General features: G+C 40.5%; 2 protein-coding genes across 6 annotated transcripts in view; one reads left to right on the top strand and one right to left on the bottom strand.

The window, feature by feature from the left end:
* Window positions 1-23,021, bottom strand: part of slc4a5a (solute carrier family 4 member 5a) — a 30,861-nt gene that overhangs the window by 609 nt on the left and 7,231 nt on the right. The window contains 22 exon segments of the mRNA XM_034540766.1: window positions 375-491; window positions 569-826; window positions 937-991; window positions 1,165-1,303; window positions 1,423-1,534; window positions 1,618-1,787; window positions 10,619-10,730; window positions 11,086-11,259; window positions 11,610-11,678; window positions 12,225-12,297; window positions 12,496-12,674; window positions 12,837-12,998; window positions 13,409-13,522; window positions 14,073-14,264; window positions 16,606-16,912; window positions 17,523-17,656; window positions 18,894-19,068; window positions 19,187-19,315; window positions 19,646-19,800; window positions 21,055-21,142; window positions 21,240-21,397; window positions 22,835-22,890. Of these exon segments, the coding sequence (XP_034396657.1) occupies window positions 375-491; window positions 569-826; window positions 937-991; window positions 1,165-1,303; window positions 1,423-1,534; window positions 1,618-1,787; window positions 10,619-10,730; window positions 11,086-11,259; window positions 11,610-11,678; window positions 12,225-12,297; window positions 12,496-12,674; window positions 12,837-12,998; window positions 13,409-13,522; window positions 14,073-14,264; window positions 16,606-16,912; window positions 17,523-17,656; window positions 18,894-19,068; window positions 19,187-19,315; window positions 19,646-19,800; window positions 21,055-21,142; window positions 21,240-21,397; window positions 22,835-22,890 (3,128 nt within the window).
* ogfod2 (2-oxoglutarate and iron-dependent oxygenase domain containing 2) lies at window positions 2,819-6,696 on the top strand. 5 transcript variants are annotated; one of them, XM_034542099.1, is made up of 8 exons: window positions 2,819-2,883; window positions 3,223-3,282; window positions 3,401-3,457; window positions 3,831-3,941; window positions 4,033-4,132; window positions 4,712-4,836; window positions 5,262-5,519; window positions 6,062-6,696. In XM_034542099.1, exons 4-8 carry the CDS (start codon window positions 3,903-3,905, stop codon window positions 6,326-6,328), a joined length of 789 nt encoding a protein of 262 aa, XP_034397990.1. In that variant the 5' UTR covers window positions 2,819-2,883; window positions 3,223-3,282; window positions 3,401-3,457; window positions 3,831-3,902; the 3' UTR covers window positions 6,329-6,696. The 5 variants fall into 5 exon arrangements, with proteins under 5 accessions (XP_034397990.1, XP_034397989.1, XP_034397991.1 ...); XM_034542098.1 differs by having other exon boundaries at window positions 2,847-2,883; window positions 3,376-3,457; XM_034542100.1 differs by having other exon boundaries at window positions 2,848-2,883; window positions 3,223-3,288.

Below are 23,021 nucleotides of genomic sequence, written 5' to 3' on the forward strand. Positions count from 1 at the left end.
TTATTTTAACACGCAACATCGTCAGTAAGTAGGAAGAAAGTATCAGCCTCATTTCTTGGGATCCTTTAAAGACGCAGCAATGATAATAATCCATTTAATTTATATAGTGCTTTTCAAGATACTCAAAGACACTTTACATTATACACCGTAGACACAGCTACGGGGAGCAATGCAGGGTTAAGTGTCTTGCTCAAGGCCACATCGACTAGGGCGGGGATTGAACTGCCAACCCCTTGATTGAAAGACGGGCATGCTAACCACTGACCCATAGTCGCCCCGATATATTTTGTCAAAACCCACAACGCAGTGGAAACCAACAAAGAACAAGCTCCACCACCAACATTCATTGTAATAGAGCAAGACAAAACAATTACCAGCTGCTTCACAGAGTTCTGCTGCTCCTGCATTACGGTCATATACGCCGAGGCCTTCTCCTTTGTGGAATACATATCCTGCTCTTGGTCGTCATAGTTGAGCAGGCTCAAAGTCGTCTAGAGCAAAAAGAGTTAAATTAGTAAGCAGAAACTAACTATAGTTATACTTGTTGGTCTTAACAATGGAGTCCCACCTCGTTTGGTAAATTAGCTTTCCTGTTAAACATGAGGGAGTACGGGCTGAACTTGGTCGTAGGGTTGGTGGACGTCCTGAAGAGGAACAGCACAGGGTCCAGGAAGTCGTCCCACTCCGCCTGCTTCTCCGTGACCATCTGCAGAATGGCTTCCTTCAGTAGAGGACTCGTGCAGTCGTGGAGCGGGTTGAGCTGAGGTTGATCCAGAGGAGACACCTTCTGCACAATGCTCCACCTGTCGCCCAGCAGCTTCGTCACCTAGGAAACACCAATACAGTAACTGATAAAACTGGTGCACAACAGAGTTACAATGTGTAATCCTTTAATTGATCGGTTTATTCTCATTGACTTTGTGACTCACATCTCACCTCATGACAGAAGTCAGCATTCTGTGTACACACTATTGTTTTAGGGGCGCCAAACCTGATTGAACAGAGATCCGAATAAGTTCTATTCCAGGTTAAGATATAATTAATAACACATAGAGCATATAATAACACATACTGGCAAATTACATCAGCAGATTATATTGGTAAAAAAAACAACCTTGTTTCAATCCAAATGTGATTATTGAAGATTTTGTGAAATGCTTCTACCTGTATATGCATTTGGAGATACATTTCGCAACAGAGAGAGCATCTCTCTTCTGTACTGGAAACGCTTCTGGCCATTTACTAAAATAATCAATGAGGACTGTGACACTGGTGTTGCCTTGCTGTGTCTCTGGGAAAGGTCCTGGTAACGAGAAGAGGAAAAAAAACAGGCAGCAGGTCTCACACCGTTGAAATAAATTATTCAGAATAGAAATTTAAAAAAGATCGAATGAATAATAATTTTTTTTAAAAGGTACAAACCTGTTATGTCAATCCCAACAATATCCCAAGGTGCGTCCACTTTTATAGGGCGAACAGTCCTTGCCAGGTTTTTATTCCTCTCTGTGTGCTGACAGGTCTCGCATACTTTTATCTGAAACAGTATAAACATTATTATCATCATCATCGTGTCTCATTGATGTTAGCAAAACACTGTGGTCACGACGATGTGTGTACCCAGTCCACCACGTCCTTGATGATCCCCAGCCAGTAGTACTTGCTCTGGATCCTGTGGACAGTCTTCTTTTGGCCCAGGTGATGACCGATGTCATTGAAGTGGCAGTCGAGAAACACCTGCCTCTTCCTCTCAGCCTCTATCACCACCTCCCTCTTCTCTTCCTTCTTGGGTCCCACATAGTACAGCTTGCCCTCTTGAATGTAGAAACGAAGAATATCTCACCATATTTAGTTAAACTAAAAACTAAAAAAAAAGTATGTAATGTTGTCTTGCTCATCTTGATGGTAGAACAGATACAACATAACTTATCAGTTTGGCACACTACTAAACGCCACATCCCATAATTATCTTCGACCAAAGCACATACTTGAACAAGTACTAGAGCCAGTGTATGACTGCAGGTTATAGTGAATCATTAAGTTAGATAGTGGAATGTTCTACAGATTCATATGGTATACACTTGATGACAAGAAAGAAAGAAAAAGGCGATTTTAGAAACGAAGACGTGCACTGGAGCTACAGGACAGCGGTGCATTGTCAGTGTTTCACAAGGTTTTTTAAGATAAACCTTACCATCAATTATAAATTTCTGGGCGTATCTTTTAAGATTCTTCTTTCGTAAAGGACTCATTGTCTGAGGAAAGCAGCCTTTAGCCACAAAAGTGTAAATGTCCCCGAGTTTACTGGAGCTGGACTCAACCACCTCCTCCTCAGCCACTTGCAACGACTCCACGCTTAACATTTCCGCTCAGACTTTACAAAGTAGTCCAATGGACGGCGTTCGTGTTCTCAATAAACACAAATATGCTAACTGCCAATCGGCATATTTACCAGCAGTGCTAGCTACTCCTATCGATGACAAATATCGAATAATCCACAAAGAAAAAAATCACTCAGGATGAAGATACAACGCTTGTGCTGTCTTCTTTCTCCTCCTTCTTCTTGGCGGTCCGGCAAACAACTGTTTGGTACATTAGCGCCACCAACTGGTATGGAGTGTGGGTCAGGATGTCCAAAACTTGCATTATAAAAATATTTATATATATATATATATAAAATTAATTTAAAAATAAATAAATAAAGATATATTCAACATAACAAACTCCCCCAAAATTAAAAAATATATTCTTTATTTTCTTCTACGTTCGCATGTATGTTTGGTATGCGTTGGTTATAATTAGCGCCCCCCGACGGAAAACTGCTGGTACTTCATTTGACAATACCAGTGTCAGTAACGTTACTAGTACACGGAGGGGAGCAAAAATGTAAAGTATAATGTGAATGGCTACTATTTTTCCTCCAGTTAAAAAATAAATTGTGTGCATCGTTATTCAATTTTGGATTAGTGGAGATGACTTTTATTATTGAAGTCTTCGTACCGGAAGTGTTATGTTGTTTTGTTGCCGCAATCTAACGAGCGTTAACGCAGAATTAGCCGTTTAGCCTGTTAGTAAACCGTCTTGATGGTTTCACTCCGTTTATTACACGTCTGTGTGTTTTATTGAAGTTTTCTTTTCGAACTGCTAGTAATGACAAACAAGGAAGACGGAAGTCGCCCGTTTTATATCTGTAGCTGTTTCACCACCGATAATATTTTCCTGCAGGACTACAAACTCCATGTCCGCTTTTCATCCGAGCAGCAGTTCAGACTGGACTACCAACCAGTGAGTGTGCGTTAGTTACGCGTTTAAACAAAAAATAATACTTGGAGTGAAATGTTCCCCTTTGTAAACTGTATTGACAATGTGTGTATTGAGTGTTTCATTATTGCTGCGCACGCAGCTACTTCGGAGGCTGGGCTGCGTGACGGAGCAACAGTTTGAGGATGTGCTCGACAAGGTGAGAAAGTGTGTGCGCGTGTGTTTATATATATATACATACATTTGAATTAAACACGTCCTCGTGGAGCTCCAACAATTAGACGATTGATCGACAGAGAATTAATCGGAATACATTTTGAGCATCGTTGATAATTATTATTTTTCTAAATAAAATGCTCTTAATTCTCTAGTTTTAGACTCTTGTTTTCTTAACCTAGCATATCTGGGTTTTACTGGTTACTGTTGGTCTTACAGACCACGACGTTTGAAATATGGATCAGGATGTAATGAGAATACAAAAATATATATAAATATATATATATATATATATATTTTTTTTTACTACTTTAGATTTCCAACCCTACTCTTAACTGTATGATTGCTCCTTTTAGATTTCACAGGAAGTGGACAGGCGGAGGCGTCTAAGTGAGACTTCTGCTGAGAGAGCCGTTGCTATTAAAGACATGTACCAGCCTCTCCATCCTCATGTCTACCATCTGCAGGTACTTTCAGCATCAGCCACTGCCAATAGATCCGTTATTAATCTGTCATTAACACCTTGCTGAGACACACTTGCACACCACCTCTCCTCAGGAGTCCTTCCTCGCACCAAAGTTCAAGCAGATTGTTGAGTATTGTCGAAGCAGCAACATCAGTGAAGAAGGTCTCGGAGACATGTTGGAGGAAGAGGCAGGTTAGCTGGAAAGTGCTTTCATTTCCTCTCAGTGGCCAATGTTAAAAGAAGTAGCAGCTCACTTTCAATGCAAAGTAATTGTTAGTACTACTTTTCTTTTTTTGAGTCTCTGCAGGTCTGAGTTGTTACAGATGGCAAAAAAACACACAAATTGAAGTCGTTAAATGTTTCTGAAACAAATCACAGTATGTAGTGATTGGCTCCGTTTATTTCAACATGCAAAACTCTTGATGCAAAGAGCAAAAGATACACGCTTACACCTTTAAACTCAAAAAGCTGGGCTTCTACAAAATGAAAAGCTCAGACTTTATACATCCATCCATATGTACACTTCGTATCAGCATACAAGGCTAGTATGTATAAAATCTCTTAAGAAGTGGTTTTGAGAACGTTCCTAAGCTTTGACTCATGACAATGAGGACTGCGGATCTTTTGAATAAAAAAAAAGCTAAAGAAAATATCTTTCCCCATGCTTGTTTGTATTGATTGTACTATATTATCACAGTTGGATAACAATATATTGATGGACTTAAATGCCACATGGAGCATATTTAAGTGATTCTCATCCTTCTGTTGAAGCTGCGAAGGTTTATCGCTTCCCCTTGTTTGAGAAAGGCTTCTGTGAGGAGCTGGTGGAGGAGCTGGAGCACTTTGAGCAGTCCTCCGCCCCTAAAGGAAGACCCAACACCATGAACCATTATGGGGTAATGTATGTGTTCCTGCAGGCGGAAACACCTTAAAGGACTATTTATTCCCCTGCTCAGTCATTTACATTTCATCGTTTTTGTGCCATGACTTTTAGATCTTTGGCTCCATTAAATATGTAGAACTCTGCAAAATATAAGAGGTGCATTCCAAGCAGGTACATGCAGGAACTTTGATAGATTTTCTCGATAAGTCAGGGAAATTCAAGGGTCATTTCACAGTAACATGCATATACTGCAAGTCTTTAAAAATTCAGTGCATCGTATGTCTTTATAGCCAAAATGTAGCCCTGCAGCTGAAACCTTAAACTAGGAAGATATACAATGTTGAAGCCGTGAAAGAGGTCTAACTAGAAGATCATGGAATAAAACACGAGCTCTACGTTCTATTATTCATGATATTCGGCTCTTTTTCTCTCCCGCAGATCCTCCTGAATGAACTGGGTTTTGACGAGTGCTTCCTCACACCCCTCCGTGAGCTGTACCTGCATCCGCTCACCTCCCTGCTGTACCCGGACTGTGGGGGGCGCTGTCTGGACAGCCACAAGGCCTTTGTTGTTAAATATGACATGAATGAAGACCTGGACCTGAGCTACCATTACGACAATGCAGAGGTCACCCTTAATGTTTCCCTGGGCAAGGACTTCACTGAGGGCAACCTTTATTTTGGTGATATGAGACAGGTGAACATATGCATATACTACTATTACTACTGCTACTGTTATTAGCACTATTAGCATGCAGACAACCACCACTTCTACTCTGTCTAGCATTATGTAATATGCAATATAATACAAATGAGATAACCATGCATTGCACAATATAGGTTATCTATACTGAAGCTTTAAAAGGCAAGCAATACAAATAAATTACAAGTCTGATCTAAATAGTTTACTCTACTGTATTTATGACTTAAGAGCAGGTGAAAAAAGAGAGGAATTAATTGCCTTTAAGAAAAAGTTTGGAAAGTATACCTTTTTCACTTCAGTAATTGTGTACCTATTGTTGTTCCAAAATAATTTCCTATGGTAGTGAAACGATGTGAAAGTCTGCTGATTAAAGTTTTCTGGCAGTTTAGAGCTACTGTTTTTGCATCTCAAAACTAAACTACCTGATATTTTGAATATATTATAACAGCTGTAATGGTGAGACGATTTTTGAAGTAATTTCTATCCGAAAAAAAAGCTAAATCTTGTGTAAAGTTAGTGGTTGTTTCCCCCTGCAGGTACCTTTAAGTGAGATGGAGTGTTCAGAGGTTCAACACAGGGTGACCGAGGGCCTCCTCCACCGGGGCCAACACATGCACGGGGCCCTGCCCATCGCCTCCGGCCAGCGCTGGAACCTCATCGTCTGGATGAGAGCCTCACAGGAACGCAACAAACTGTGCCCCATGTGCAACAGGAGGCCGACACTGGTGGAAGGGGAGGGCTTTGCTGACGGGTTCACCACACACTCTGATGCTCCGCTGAAAACTTCATGTGTGATGACGTGACACTGCTATCAGCTTTTAATAAAGCCGCTGTGGGATTTTCAAATTTGGCCCTATGAAATTTCAAATGATTTCGGAAATTATTTAAGATTGTCATTGTTGTAGAATTAATCAAGACTACACTAAAGGGAAATGACATTATTCTAATGTAACATTTTGACTGTATTCCATATTGGAATAATATTCATATTTATTATTTGTACCATTATTAACAGTAATTGTACTAAAATTCTGTGTTTCGAACGTGTGGTGTAGAGTCCTATTTTGTGACTTTATTGTCTCAAATATGATTCCAATATTATCAAACAGTGTGATTGTACTATATTTTGTGCTAAATAATAAAAAATGAGGGATACACCACTCTGAATATATCTCTTTCTTTGCCTGAAGTCCTCGTTTTGTCCCAGAAGTCAACATTGGAAATTTTAAACCAGTGTAATGTGCTTGTTTTGGACATATTTTTGAATGGCTGGTTGTAATTTAGTGTTTTCCATTTGACCAACTGTGTTTACTATTTTTGCAAATTGTGGTAGATCAGGAAAAATGGAAGTGAACACACTTTTGTGATGATGTGTGTCTAAGCCACTGTGTTCAACACAAGACAAACCACATGCTTTGGAATAACTGCATTTTAATTGCATATATTATATCTGTCAATTTCTCGTTACTGACATATGCATAAGTGTTGTGGTGGAAGTTAATTATGTTTTCATACAGAGTCTTCGAGAGTAAAAACGCAAATATAAACCCGTATGATACATCATGCATAATAAATCGATCCATTTCAACAACATCGAGTTTTTGGTTGTTTCTTTTTGTTCCAGGTTAATGTGCCAATGAGGAGTGTTGAACTGGAGGGAAACAGGGAAAGGAGAGTTGGTTCTCTGGGGTCAGAGGCACACTACAGCATATTCAAATAAACACCAAAACACAAATATGCTACCACAGTCGACTTTACAACGTCATGGTAAATAGTTCTGTTACTAAAATGGTGCTTGTTTTCACATTTCCTGCCTCAAAATCAAAGCCTGTACACACAGACCGACTGATGTGAAATGATTGTACAATAAGTTTTCACATTGTACCAATTTCAAGATTAGTTTGGATTTGGAGCAACTACATTAATAGTACAGTATCAATATATAGCAAATATGTATAACGATAAATATGTTCACATTAAATATATAATCCTATACAGCACATACAAACACATATTTCCTCTGTTATTACGGCCATTTACATTATACAAGTAAACAAATAAATGTTGTATTTAATATATTATTCAAAGCAAAAACTGTCAAAACTGCACCAATTTAAAAGCAGACAAGGCTAAACCATAAACTTCTCACACTGCGTTGATTGGATCGGTCCCACTTCAGTCGGTCTGTTAAGGAGTGAGTTTGCTCGCAGCCGCCACCTCGTACTGTCAGTGGGTCAGCACTGGCTGCATCGAGTAGTTTCCCCACACTGAGTTGTGCGATGTCCTGTCAACAAGACGTAGAGTCTGAGCTCTACAACGTGGTCTCACTGCTAATGTCCCGGGGCCGGTGGTGGTCGCTGTCCGAGTCGTAGTCCGACTCCATCTCGATCTTGACCTGGGGCACAGGGCAGGCCATTCCTCGGCCCATGGGCATGGCCGGAGACGACGGGCAGGAGATCTTCAGGTGGAGGGTGATGCTGAGGAAGGGCAAGCTCCAGTTACCAAATACACACAGAGACAAAAGCAATGAGGGGGCGGAGGGAGCAGAACGGAGAGGGCCATGTGGCATCAGGACTCCCACTCCAGCAGTGACGAGCAGGAGAAAAGTGACATGAGCTGCTGTAGTGGGAGCCTGTGCCCACAATGCCTTATGGTTAAGACTGGGATTGGTGACTGGGAAAGGATTTATACCATCAACATGGAAATGTGCCCTTTGCCAAACCTTCACTCCAAGAGAGACACATTTAAGATTCCAATGGAGCAAACATCAATCCACATTTTCAAACCTGGAAAAACTACATGAACATGAACTTTATGTTTAAGTTCAGATGCCAAAAGTAAATGGAGCACCGTTACAATGTAATGTGACTAGTGACAAAATAAAAATGTGACCTACGGTATCTTGATTAACTGACTTCACTTTATCAAATGAGAAAATCCGGATTTCGTTCATATAAATCTTCAATAGTTCACAAAACGAAACTAAAAATACTTTAACGTTTACCTCGAAGCAAATTTATATTCAACTTGTTACACTGTTGAAGTCAGTACATGTTGTAACATTATTTGTTCATCAAATGACTGAAAGCAGAACTTTATTTGAAAGCGGTATCTTTAAAAAACAAAAAAACAGATGGATTTGTTATGTTTGGTGATCGAAATGCATTCAAGGCAGATATAAAAGCATAAAAGAGAATCACATGGCGATGGTTTCTACATCTTAATACACAGTTGAAAACATAATTCCAATTCAAATTAATAAATAATAAATTACAGTCAATTCCAAACCATGCCTCTTTCAAAGCAATGCAGACATGAAGCACACTATTGAAATTCTGAATCTCCCACAAAGGAAAAATAAAAACAGGATCTAACTAAGTATTTGTGGTTAAATGTTGAGCATATTGAGAAACAGTGATGAGAAACAGCCTCTCCAGCTGCACTTTCAATGCAAACATCTCCATTGAGACTGCTGCAGCTCCAGTTGAGGGTAGTTCAGAGAGCACAAAGCTCGGGCTACATTTCACATGCAGGCGTGCGCATCACGGACTGATTTGCTAAAGTGATTCATCACATGGAGGAAAAAGAAACAACCAAAACAATGATGCTTGTTGCATGTTGATGATCATACATTTGTGTACAAACTGGCCTAAAATAAATCCTTTCCATGTACTGGATATATACAACAGGCTTAATATACCACACATTATTTTTATTCATCTATTTAAATTCCATATATGTGAATCCAAACAAAGAACCCTGACCAATGGCTTTGAGACGCAGGGCAAACTACACATTTGTAGGTCTTCAACCATCACCTCAAAGTCACCGCCTTTCAGAAAACCTCAAAACTAACAACACACATGAATGAAGAATTGCAACATGCTGAGTGTTAGAGCGCAGTGCGCATCCTGCAAGACATTTGGCTTTTGGCACACGACGCAGGAAGAGTAGCAGGAGGAGGTTGCAGTAAATAACATCAATGATCTGCATTGCCTTAAAGTGCATGGAGAGGAGACTGATCTCAAACGTGACAATGAGGGGAGGCTATGATACAACATGTGTTACGTGTCTGGAAATGCACATGTCTGCAAACAAAAGGGACAATTTGTTTAAATGCACATTTATTCTTAAAACCTGACAATGAAGGAATATGAAAGTACCACTTGCATTGCATTGTTGAGATGGTAAACAACACAGTACACAACTCATTCGGGCTAATAGTTTGTTTTTCATGGGAAAAGACACCATTATATAATGCAGTGCAATAATATGTCAGAAGGAGGGCTTTTATGGACTACTTTCATGCTCCAGTGTCTATCTCTGTGTCTGTGTTTGCTGTGATCATTTAACTAATGTGAGGCTTTGAATTAAAATGTGTCAATTTGGGCCTAATTTTAAAGGCTCAGTTTAACACCGGAACAGTTGCTAGTTTTTAATATATATGCGTCAAATAGATTTCTGCTTCCTTACAATGTAGGTGAATGAAATTTAGTTTGTGGAATTTACAAACCTCAACCCCACCTGCAAAAGTCTATTCCACACGAGTTGGTTGACTGAGATGTAACTAAAACTAGCTTTACTATGTACCTTTTTTTATTTATTATTATTTTATTTAAATTTGTGTGAACTGACCCTTTAATCTGTGCATATACTGTGCATGACACACGTTTCCCATGCACGTGTGTGCGTAAGTGCGCGCGTGTGTGTGTACGTGTGTACGTGTGTGCCTGTGTGTGTGCGTGCGTGTGTGCGTTAAAGAGCACTGTGTGTGTCAGCAGCCTCGCAGTACGCTCCCCACTGAGACTGCTCAACATCAGAACACACAAGGTCTTTGTAGGGGATGTGCAGTTTGAGGACACAGTACCTGCGATCCAAGTCTGAATCTGTGCTGGGTGAGTGGTTGGAGTAGGCGTGACACTTGTCCTGCAAGCAAACACGAACACACAATGAAGAGCCAAATCACCAGAAAACCTGTGTCATGATCCATCATTACTGCAGGGGGCAGCAGACGCTTGAGTTCCTCACCTCCTCCTCACTGTCGTCTGGTTTGGCCTTCTTCTTGTCCTTGTCCTTTCCCTTCTTTTTAGTGTCATCCTTCTTCTTCTTCTTCTCTTTCCCAGGAAGGAGGTCGTCTACCCAGGCCAGGTCGTGCTGGGAGAAGACCAAGTCCAGCATCTTTCTGACGACCATCAGACCCAGAATCTGAAGGGTTCAACACAGAGATACACTGAGAGACAAGCCACATTTGAACATCTCATATCCAAGTTATGGGCCAATTATGATTTAGCTGGCTGACAACATGAATCACTGGTATACATTGCTGTAATCAGATCACTTCCTCTTTTAATCGGTAAGACTCTTTAAAAGTGACTCGATGCCTCTTTTTAATTCTTTACAGTTACAAAGATCTGAACAATCAATTTTCAAATGGATATTTCATTTGAAAATGCTGGTTGGTTCACTCCCTCCGTGGGCCTCTCTTCCTCCACCCACAATACAACAACACAGGATTTTTATCAAATGCCGTATTTGCAAATGTGAGCATTTGATCACATACCATAATAGGGAAGATAATGGCCAAGAAGGTGGATTTGAGGGTCCAGAGCACAGCCAGGCATGCGATCTGGACCAGTGTGAACAGGTGAACCTTCCTCAGAGGAACATGACGGAGGTAAGCGAAGTCGGGCTGGTGCTTCGACGGCATCATGTACAACTTAATCCTGTCCCAGAACTGGAGATCAGACACAGGGAGCAAGGGGAGGAGAAACATGTCTGAATAGCACAGGTTACTTCCATGCAGAGCTCCATGGATGATGAATCACAAATCATGATGTGTCACAGCTCAGCTTCCTCAAACTGGAGGGGAAAGTATTTGATATCTCCTGTTTATTCATTCCACATTTGCACATATGCATATATGTCTAAAGACACTATGAATCCTGTCTGCCCGCCTGCTTCTTTGTTTGGCAGCTTTAATAAGCCGCTGCCCGCCTGCTGTCAGAAATGCAATGAGGAAGATGTCTAGCCACACTAATTTAATTTACTATGATAAACAACATCAACAGCTGGCACACAGTGTACCTGGATTCCACTGAGGGAAGCTACGCCCATGTAGAGGAAGACACCATACAGCACAGGCATGGGGATGTACTACAAGCAGCAAGAAGGCCAGAAAACATGTTATTACAGCCATAATTCAGACAGGTTTATAGCAGCGATGCTCTGAGAGGCAAGTGAGAAGTCTGATCTAATTGTTTTCTCCTGTGAATGACTTAAGAACAGGTGAAAAAAACTTTCAACGTTCCTGAAAAAAATTATAATCTAAGTGTCACATGATCTGTCACAATTATTGTAATACTGCCTTTGGCCACAAGAGGCTTTTTTACTTCAATCTCTTGTGGCCAAAATTAGTATTACAACAATAAACTCTAAAATGACCATGATAAATTAAACATTTTATTTTTCAACTGTTATTGTCACAATAGCACTTTTCCTAATGACTCATTTAATGTCACATTATGATGCACTTTTCATTACATATTAACTTGACCTCTAGAGGAGCTTAAAAAGAGAAAAAAAAGACCACACATCCATTATTTTTTAAGGAAAAGTTTTGTTAAAAAGTAACCTATATTTAGATGGTTTAGATTAAAAAATCTGAACAAACACGTGATTCATCCACTTTACACTTCATACCTTTAATACTGGAGCGAGGAAGATGGAGACTCCAGTGAGGGCAAACACCAAAATTCCTGTCATTCTTTGTTCTCTGTATATTAGACATTGAGGAAATATACACAAGAGACTGACAAGTTAATTTCACACGGCTTCTCTCTTTCAAAATTTCGATTTCAAAGGACTTCACAAAGGGTGTGTCTCATACTGTGATATTGCCGGTATCAGCCTCGAGGTATTAAGTCACAGTTGTCTTTTTATTACTGTGTTTTTTATCTTATTGACGACCGACCTGACCCCGAGGAACTGAGGCTGCTCTCCGGGAGCGCTCGACTCACTCTCCATCTTCAGAGAGTCGATGTGAGCGATGGAGATGACGGTGGCAGCAACGTACCAGGGCAGGCCCATGAAGGAGCAGACGGCCATCAGGACGCCCACCCAGAACAGATCCAGGTGGTATCCGCAGCCTTTCTGCCGGGGAAATTTGATTTGTTGTTGTGTGAATGTTACACTGTCTGTGATGGGTTTTTTTTCTTACTGAAATACATTTTGTTGATAAATTGATTCAATCAAACAAAGTGCAATATATAAGAGGTGGAAACATGCAATAATACCACTTCGCAATCAATATACCTTGAGTTTATTCTCCTTGCGGTTAACAATGACGGCACTGATCTGCTGGTCCATGAAGATGAGGATAGTGACGAGCAGCGCAGGGACAGAGCTGGCCACGTAAATCCACCACGGGTTCTTCCCGAATGGCATCACCAGCCAGCCACGACCCGGCCGAGTTGGCTAGTGGGAGATGAGAGGTCACTTTATTTCAATAACGGAGCGGCCCATTGGCACAGTGGTACATGCACATTTTAGACAGAAATCAGTATGTATGAAGGAATCATTCAACATTTTGGGACAGACATCCGTTTCCTTGATAACTTTCTCCTGGCTTCAGCTTCATGTTTCATGAACAGATAGATATAAAACATGTATAAATCTTCTCATTTAATTATCAGCAAGAAAGCATATAAGTGTATTTATCAAAATGTGAAACTATTCCTTTATAGCTTAGATCATCTAGTGTGGGAAATCACTTGTTTGTCGACTAAAATAAATAAACAACAATGATTTGCTTTAGTTTGCGTTGTCAAAAACGTTGTAATTTATAGAGAATAGTTATGAACAAACCTAAGTTTGAAAATAGGTACCTTAAATTCTGTGGGGACGATTAGCTTCGGGGTTTTGAGTCCCAACAACATATCAAGCCCCACGAACGTCATGATGGACATGAAGATAGAGAAGTCACTGATGAGTTTCCTCAACTGACGACAGACAAAGAGAAACCAAAATTAGAAAAATAAACATTTCTTAACAGGACTGCAGAGACACAGACTAATAGGAAACAACTCTTCTAGGCAAACTCTATTAACATCGCGAGAGGGCCTTGGCGGAGGTCTGCGCTCTACAAGTGCCCTTCTAGTTTCCTAAAGCTTTGGTTCCCTTAATGACTCTGCTGACACTGATTTCTGGTCTCACAAACAATACCATTCTTATATAGAGGGACACAAACACATAGTTTGTTTGTATGTCATTAAAGCCATCACAATCATCTGGTGAGTCAAACTAGCTGCTTTTTGACAACAAGACTTGAAGCTCTGAGGTTTCTTTTCACTTTTTGGTCAATTTGACCACAAATGGAGCGGAACAGGCAGCCTGACGAGAGGATTGAGTCCAAGTTGGAACAGTCGAGTGCAATGAGTCCAATCTTATTTAAACTAGACTCATTTTACTTATTTTAAAAAGTATGTTGAAATATATATTTTGTATTCATTTAAGAAAATTCACAGATGGACTGACAGATCAATTTGTCACCTTGGTGGGGAAGTAGCGACTGAACTTGAACTTCTTGAGGGTGACAGTCATGGAATAGGTGCCGAAGAAGAGGATGAAGGACATGAGGGCCAGATCAGGGACGAACTTGCAGGTCTTTCCCACCAGCGAGCCTCCGTACTTGAGACACTCCTTCTTGCTCAGCTGGCTCCAGTCCAAACCTGTCACATTCAACTGGGATGGTGGTTGGCAGTGGTGGGGAGACAGGAGAAGATGATGAAGAAGAACGAAGTGTTTCGACACAGACGTAGAGATGAACGTAAACACAGACAGAGTGGAAATTGTCATCACAGATGTGAAGTTGTAATCCAGAGTGAGACGAGATGATGGGTTCGATGAAAGAAACAAACAAAGGAGAGAAAGAGGAGAATAAAGCGACTTCTTCGTCAGACAGAGTTGATGATACTTGGTTTGGCTGTAAACAACACAGGAGGCTCTTTTATGACATTGAGGGCTAAAATACAACCCCAGTAATTCATTCTGGGAAAAGCTGATGTTTCCGACCCTTTAAACCTTCAGCTTGAAATACAATGCACCAAAATAGCAGCCCCGTCCCCTAAAAATGACGTTCTCATAAAGAAGTGCATTGTGAATTGCGTTTCGAGGGAAACATATTTTGTCGTGGATTACGTTTATTTTTTTTATTCCACGGAAGTCCTCGTAAAGAGGAAGTCAGGCTGATGGAGGGACCACTAAACACTTTTGGTGTTTTAGGCATTTTAATCCAAACAATTTTTTTTACTAAACCTAATAACTAAGAAGTTTTTTTGTTTTGTTTGTTTACTACGTGTTTGAAACTGTTCCATTGTGAAGAAAATACGTTTCCCCTTGAAACGCAGTTTCGTTCTATGGGAAGGCATTTTTGGAGGAGATAGGGTTGTATATAGAGGCAACAAAATGAAAAGGGAATGAAAACAAGTACTTACCCCAGAGACACTAGAGCTGTTATCTGGTATTGGAACTAAACCATTGAAGATCATTGCAGCCACTGTGTATGAGTGGGAGAGAGACGGGCAGAGACAGGGAGGTAATGAGACAGCAAGTGAAGAGGGGGTGAGGAGGGAAACAAAAGGAAGAAAAAAAAAAAAAGGCAAAAGACAATGAGAATCCAGCCGCTGGACATTGCAGAGAGCACTCGACAGGCTCATGCAGACAAACAAAGAGGTACTCACTTCCAAGAGACGGTAGGCAAATTGTTGGCGAAAACAAACGAGAGACAAATCAGTTACAGAATTTAATGTTTACAAAAATGACCTCAAATCCCTGCCATTTTCAAAGATAGTATATAGATTCGATAACGTCTGTGAATTGGTACATTCTCATGCAGTTCCAAATACAAAATGTATCTATCTACATAAACACTATAGTTTTCAAAGGACCCTTTCTATTCGGTTATTATAGATATATACTGAACGGCACATTTTATATATTTTTAAACTCTTTCTACACAAACTTAAATGTATACTTGCCATTACTGTCCTGCAATTGTGTGTTACATATTAGCCGGAATACAAGCCAATATTATATATCTGCATAAGCTAATAGCAGCTGGTACAGTATATTGTCCGAGGCAACAGTATAACCACAGATAAATGCAAACATGTATTTATACTTCACAATTGTCCTTGAATGCACGAAAAGGAACAATCTAGACGAAAAACACATCTTTTCGACTATACCTTGAGTAGGGAAGGTAGCGCCGTAGTAGCACTTTGGTAGCACTTAAATGTCTCTTACTGATAGCACTTTGTAGTTTAACACTTTAGTAGCACTTAAATGTCTCTTACTGATAGTACTTTGTAGTTTAACTTTATTGAATAAATTGTACTTGCTTGTTGTTCTGAGTTTGGACTCATGGTTTAATGCACTTATTGTAAGTCGCTTTGGATAAAAGCGTCAGCTAAATGACATGTAATGTAATGTAATGTAATCTACAAAGCAGCTTCTGCTTGCAACTGTTTCACTCCGATTGAAGGAAAAATATATATATAGCAGCGAATTGTTCTCACTGTGATGGATCTCAAACGTCTCAAGTTAATATTATATATAGCAATACAGCCGGAAATTAATTCGGAAAAGTACGTAATTGGCGGCAAATTCTGATTTGGAAAAGGAAGGCTACCACCCTTCACTGATGATAACTGGACTTTCTAGGCTGATATGATACAAGTTGTTCAAAATCAGTTCAGTGCAGCTTAAAAATGAACTGACATTTTTTCCAACACTGTCCGATAACTAGTCGTTAATGTGATGACAACATATTCTCACTCCTCAATTCGATTGACTTGGTTTCACACAGGACTTCTGACTCAAAGTCCCATATTTGTCGATAGTAGACTCCTGTACAACCTGCATGCCTCGGATGTAAATTAGCATTCTTGATAACTCTGGCAGGTTTATATCTTTTTATATTTTATAGTGATGTTCATTAACATGCTCTGTCTCTACAAAATGAATCAGTCTACTGAGCCCAAAAGGAGCCACTTGTAGCCACACCTCCCCCTTGTGGATAAGCCCCCTGCATCTCCCCGAGCCAAGGGGTGAACTCACTCAGGTCTGGAGCCAGGCATTCGCACTTGTAGGTGGTGACGTAGTCAGGCTTAAAGTCGGTGTTGATGGGGTAATATTTAAAGGAGCCCACCATCTTCTTGATGGCATCAGAGATGAAGATGAAGGAGATGAGGCTGGAGAAGCCCTCCTCGGTGAAGCGTGTCATGTATTTAATGATGTAACTGGCATCTGTAGCTACCAGGATGAAACACTGCAGGCAGGAGTGCATGCCGATCCACAGACGCAGCTCCATATAATCTATGCCATTGTTCCTTTGGGAGTCAGAGAAGCATGGTGAATGCATTGATGAAGGGAATTCACGGATACAACCATACAACACAAACATATCCAATGCTAGTCTGTTGCACATATATCATATGTATTTATAACATGGCATGGCATTTGGCAATTAGAATGGCCATATGACATTATACAGTTATATAGTTGACTTGTGTGCGCTCGCAAGAGTTTCATATACATACCAGTTTGGGAGGACTAAATCATATCTCTATTGGTTTTCTGCCAACTTTAAAGTTTCTTCTTTTAATTGCCTTAAGATCAAACCCTCTAGATAATGTAGCGATCATTTCAAGTTGTTTTGTTCACCTAGCAATGCAGACAACTAGTGAATGTGTGTTAGATATAAGCTTGAAAGCTTATATCTAGACAGCTAGAAAAACCGACGTCTATAGACTTTGATAACCGGTACATATGTATTATGAAGAAGGGTCATATATTGTAGAGCAGGAAATTCAGTTGTGTTTTTTCTTTATAATGGGATTATCTAATAATCCTCTAAATGAAACTAAGAAGGTTGTCGACAGTACTTAGTATTCCCACTTTGTCGGTCTACTGCAAAATCATTTGGCTCAAGAAGCTCACTTGCTGAATTCAAACAGGAGCTTTTCAAAGATGAGGATGGGTCCAGTGGAGCTGAGTATAATGAGGGGCTGACCGCTGAAGAGACAGAAGACAGAGCCAGCCAGGGCTGTTCCCAGGAAACTCTCCATCACACCCTATTGGAACGGAAAGAGAAATGGGGGTGAGGAGAGTTAATATACTGTTAGAAGATCGTAGAAAGTATACTCGCTAAACATAACCTGCTTAGACGCTGTATGTAGAATGGTCACTCAAGTATTATATAATCGTTCCTGTTTAAATAGGACCGACACATGAAACTAGAGGAGGGACCGGGCTGCTTCCAGCTTTAGAGTCTGGAAGGCACTTCTGCTATCAGTGGACAAAAACAACAAAAAAACAAAGAAAACAGCGAAAGTTGACCTAGAAAAATCCTAAGAAATTGGGAGTGATTGCATTAACCACTGTGACTGTTTCATTGAGTTGAAATTGTTGTACTTGACCGAGGCCTTACCATTGTGTAAGTGTCTGGGACCCAAACTAGAGACTCTGGTTCTTTAGACTAAGCTAACCTTCTTCGGTGTCCATAAAAAAGTGTGACGACCGACTTTACCAGAGGAACTTAAGGTAAGTTCCCTGGGTGAAGACTGTGTGCAGTGTTACTCAAATTGGTGAATATAATAAAATAAAATGGCCATTAATATGGTACAGATGTTACTATGTAAAGGGTTTGTTACACCTCACTGAGAACGCCTAGGCCTAGGCCGTAAAAGAGTCTCAGAAAGACAATAATTCCAAAAATCCTAACGTTTTAACTACAGGGTGAGATAAAAGGCCGAAGGTATTTACCGACACCTTTGAGGGACACTATTCCCTTCAGGTTGGTTGGCTACTAACGGGGTTACCAACGTTAGTAGCCAACCAACCTGAAGGTGCAAGCCTGCCTCTCCTCTTCTTTCCCTGGGGAAGGACCCGTTCACGTTACAATACACATTGTTGAGGAATGTGTGTGTGTTTTTATGTATGAGTGTGTTAATGCTTGTATTGGTGCCAAGGTATTGATGCAGGAATAGGAAAAGGGAGACCTGGTTTGATGCAAGTACCAAATGAGCTAAAAATACTCTTCACAGTGCAGTGGAGCCTGAGGCTTATTTATGAAGCCAGACACTCTTTGGCAAGGAGAGGTTCATAATAGAGTCAAAAGTATCACTGTTTTATGACTGAGAAGCTTAAATTGAATTAATGATGATATCTCGTAGTTTTTCTCAATTGTTTAAATATGCCTGACAGCATGTGTATAACCCTTTGTGTCAGAAGTGCAAATCTAATTGATAAACCACTTTACATAAATCACTTGCTCTGTTTCTTAAGTTTGGCACCGTCATTCTGTTTTACCTGGTAGTTGTCGGTAGCATCTCCCAGCAGACCACCAAAGGTGATGGCGTTGGTGATGCAGCCCAAGTAGATGAAGAGCACTGCGGAGATGGACTGAATGTGGAAACCCTCATAGATATCACTCGGCAGCCATGGCAATTTCCGCTTTATGTCCAGGTATAGACCACCACAGAAGCTAATATTGCACGGAAAAACACAGTGGTTAGGATGCTTAATAAAAAATTATCAAGCCATTAGATCCGGATGAAATCACATTTGGTTTATTGGCAGTCCATGCGGCCTGGACTACCTACCGTCCAGTGAATGCCAGCTCCTCGCCAAGCTCATGTTGAGGTGGCATCTCCTCGTCCTCAGCCTGGCCTCCTCCTCCTCCAGCTGTACCGTTCACCTGCCCCAGCTCGTTCAAGGAAAACACTGACTTCCTACAGAAAAGATACATACAACACAGATGGGAGTAAATATGAGGAGGAAGGGGTGAGCAATTCATTCATGTATGTTTATTAAAGAGCTACTCCATGATGTTATTAGTGCTGTTTTAGAGGCTTTTCACCCCTGCAAGCTTTGGCTGCTGTTATTGCTCCCTGCATAATGCTTCATTCAGGAATCAATTTATTTAGCTACCGTCTAAATCTTTGATTTCAGTGAAGGTTTGACTTTGTACAACTGCTGTTGGCAAATAGCTCATTGTGCAACAGACAAAGAAGCTGAGAGCTTTATGTGCATTGCGGATGCGGGTAATAAAAAACTCCAACCTTTTGTCAGCTGAGGGAACTTTCTTGGGCGGCTCAATGCGAATTTTGGGATCCCATTCTCCCGGCGGCAGCACAATCACCTCATCCAGAAACTCATCAATGCCTGCGATGAGGTCCTCGCGATCTCTGGCCTTGTAAGCTACATCACTGAAGAGCTGGGAGATGGAGAGATAAAAGGTGAGGATTTCACCATTTTAATTAGCTTATAGCATGGTGATAGTGATCAGTATATGTACGGCTCTAATACTCTTTGGCATCCTCTCGGATGGCCTCCGAAGACTTGACCATATACTGTAGAAGCTAAATCAACATTTTGACCTCAGTCAGTGACTAATCATGCCCTTGGAACACTGTGAGCCTAGTGCACAGGAGCATAAGCAAAGGATTGATTCTCATTGGCAATATATATCCAGTCTTTCTAAATGGTCACTGCATGCTGCACAGATAGCAGGTCATCAGAACAGTAAACCAACATAAGAGCACTAACTAAATATCATAGTAAAACATTTTTTTAATTAAACGCAGCAGGTATCCCCCCACCCCGAGAGTGGTAGGCTATGCGCTGCCTTAACTGAATCCCACACAAACAGCTTCTTGATTCTGGTCTTTAGAACAATCACTGAATGTGTTTGAGTCTTTGCAGCAGAGTTTCTGGATTGACTTAAATCCTGCTAATAACTGCACATGGGATTCAGACACTCTCATTGTTAATGTATGTAAATGATTAAGTGGGCGCTTTCTGAAACCATTTAACGTCCAGTGTTGGAATCTTGATTTATCTGCCTCTTTGTCAGTTAGCTATTTTGTGGGGCACATATAGACGAAGTAAGCACCGAAATATAAACCCAGAGAGAATTTTGTCATTGGATTGATGAGGAGGCATTCGTATAGATCCATGTTAAAAACAACATACAAAAGCGACTCTGTGAGGCTGTGCTTGATCACAATGACAATGTTGACATGCTTTGCAGGTCACCATGTTAGCTTAGCGAGTTAATTTGACCTCCTATTAGGGTGCCAGATGCAGTTGGGGTCAACTTGCCACTGACCACTAACCTTACAGTGTTTGATTGTGGAAGGTGAACATACTATTTTTGCGCAAAACTGTGGGAATCTAAAATAATAGCCTATTATTTCTCTAATACTCGCATCTGCTATGTAAATACACACTCCCATTAACAAGCCACGGGTGACTCATTATCCCAATAGAAGCCCTGCTCCTAACTGATGCTTAACAATCAGCATCACCTCCAGATGCAATTTAAACACAATTACATGGCACATACATTTTAGTTCCAACTCCAGCACAGTAAATGACACTCCAACAGGTTTAGTTTGACAGCTACAGTGTCCGCATGCGCTGTCTAATGTCATGGAAACAGCATATTTCAATACACAATGACACTTACGTCATCCACCATTAGGGTTGCTATGGCTCGGCCGATCTCATTATATGACTTGGCTTTTCCTTGCGGTCCCAAGAGAATAAACAAGAATCTGTGTAATAATGAGACAAACGTGAGGCGTGTGCTGCGATGGCAGGTGTCTCTTGTTGTGTGGAATTGAAGAAGCAAAAGACTGCAGATCCTTTTACCTGGTGGGAACAGGGACCTCGGTGAGACCTCCTAGTGTTGTAGCCTGGGCCAGGCGGACAAAGGCTACAAAGGGTTTGGTCAGAAAATCCACTTCTCCCACCAAGACGTTAGATGCCTCTGCATCTCTGGGTATTTTCTTCATGAATTTATTTTTTAGCTACAAAAAGTGGAGGGACAAAGATAGAACATATTAAGACATCTTTTATCAGTGCATGTATGATTTATGGTGTTTATTGTGTTTGCATTTTTTTCACAATTAGACTGCGACATTAGTGCAAACCTTTTAGATAATCAATGACTCACTATTAAATGATTCCAGCTTCTAAAATGTCTGCATTTGCTGCTTTTCTTTGTCACATGTGATAGTAAAATGAATGCACTGGTTTCTTATTATTTTCTGACATTCTATAGAAAAAAAGCAAGAAAACAATAGGCCAATAAATCAATAGTTAAAATAAGTATTACATGCAGCCGTAGATTTGCAGCTGCAATGACTGGATCTCCCCACATTGATCATAAAGTGTCATCCTTATCATTTGTTAATAACAGTCTCTCTAAACCTGGCAGTGAATCGGTTAGGGTGAAATTTGCAAGATAACAACCCTGGGTTTTTTCATGAGCATTGAACAGCAGTAATGAGAGAGGCAAAACACGAGTGAAAGAGGGATGGCGAGCTAACCTGACCTGTCTGATTGCATGTCAAGGTGTGGCAGGATACTGGATGGCAGCACAATAACACTCAGTGTTGAAGAGCCTTTCCAATAACACGCAGTCCCAATCTATGGTTACATGTGAAGGCCAAGCACGCGGACTGGACAACGAGATCCATGTTTTTCCAGGTGCCCATTCAATATTGACACACACACACACACACATGCTGTAACAAGCTAGCACAAGCAGGCCTGTAAATACAATTCGAACGTCCAGACAACCACTCGTAGCTGTACTTGGAACTGCACACCATAGTTGAACCAACAAATAACATGTTTTCATTAATTAGTTTTTGAACATTGGTCATCGCTGTGAATGGCACTTAATCCTGACCTGTCTGTTCCAAAGCATGGAAGCCTAATCCAAGCGATAACAGCACACCCTCGCATCGGTCCAAGCATGTGTCTCTGGGTTTAAGCCACAATATTGCATCGGCCCCACAAATGAGTGAGTTATGTGCTTGCATGCTTCCTCTATCACAAGCTGTCACCTTCACCGGCAACAGCAATGAAAGATGGATGACACTCAGGACTGAGCTGGTTCTCTCCAATCTGATTCAACACAACACTCATGCCTTACTGAGACATGAAATAGGTAATCTCTTCAATAAAAAAGCAATAGAAAAGCCACAAAGAAATACTACAGAACTACTAGAAATAGCTTTGATGCAGATAAATAGACATTTTGCTATTATAAAAGACAAAACAGGAATTTAATCGATGAAGCCTAAACCCTACAACTATAAAATACACTTGTTTTGAGGAAATGTTGATTTTGAGATTGTTAAACCAAATGATCGTTTATTACCTCACTCAATATGACTCTCTAATGTGTTAGTCCGGTACATAATGCTTAAGTATATGCAGCAGATTAAAGTCGTCACCTGGTCTGTGCTGGGAGTATCTGCAATATCATTCATACTCCTACTCTGGGCGTGACCTGGAGTTCAAAACAACAACAACAACAACAACAACAACAACAACAACACCAGTTATAACATCTTAAGTACATGCAATATATTATAGATTATTTATGATCCAACAAACTGTAAAATTAGCTACACAATTACA

This window comes from Cyclopterus lumpus, chromosome 9, assembly GCF_009769545.1.
Source record: "Cyclopterus lumpus isolate fCycLum1 chromosome 9, fCycLum1.pri, whole genome shotgun sequence".
Classification (NCBI taxonomy): Eukaryota; Metazoa; Chordata; class Actinopteri; order Perciformes; family Cyclopteridae; genus Cyclopterus; species Cyclopterus lumpus.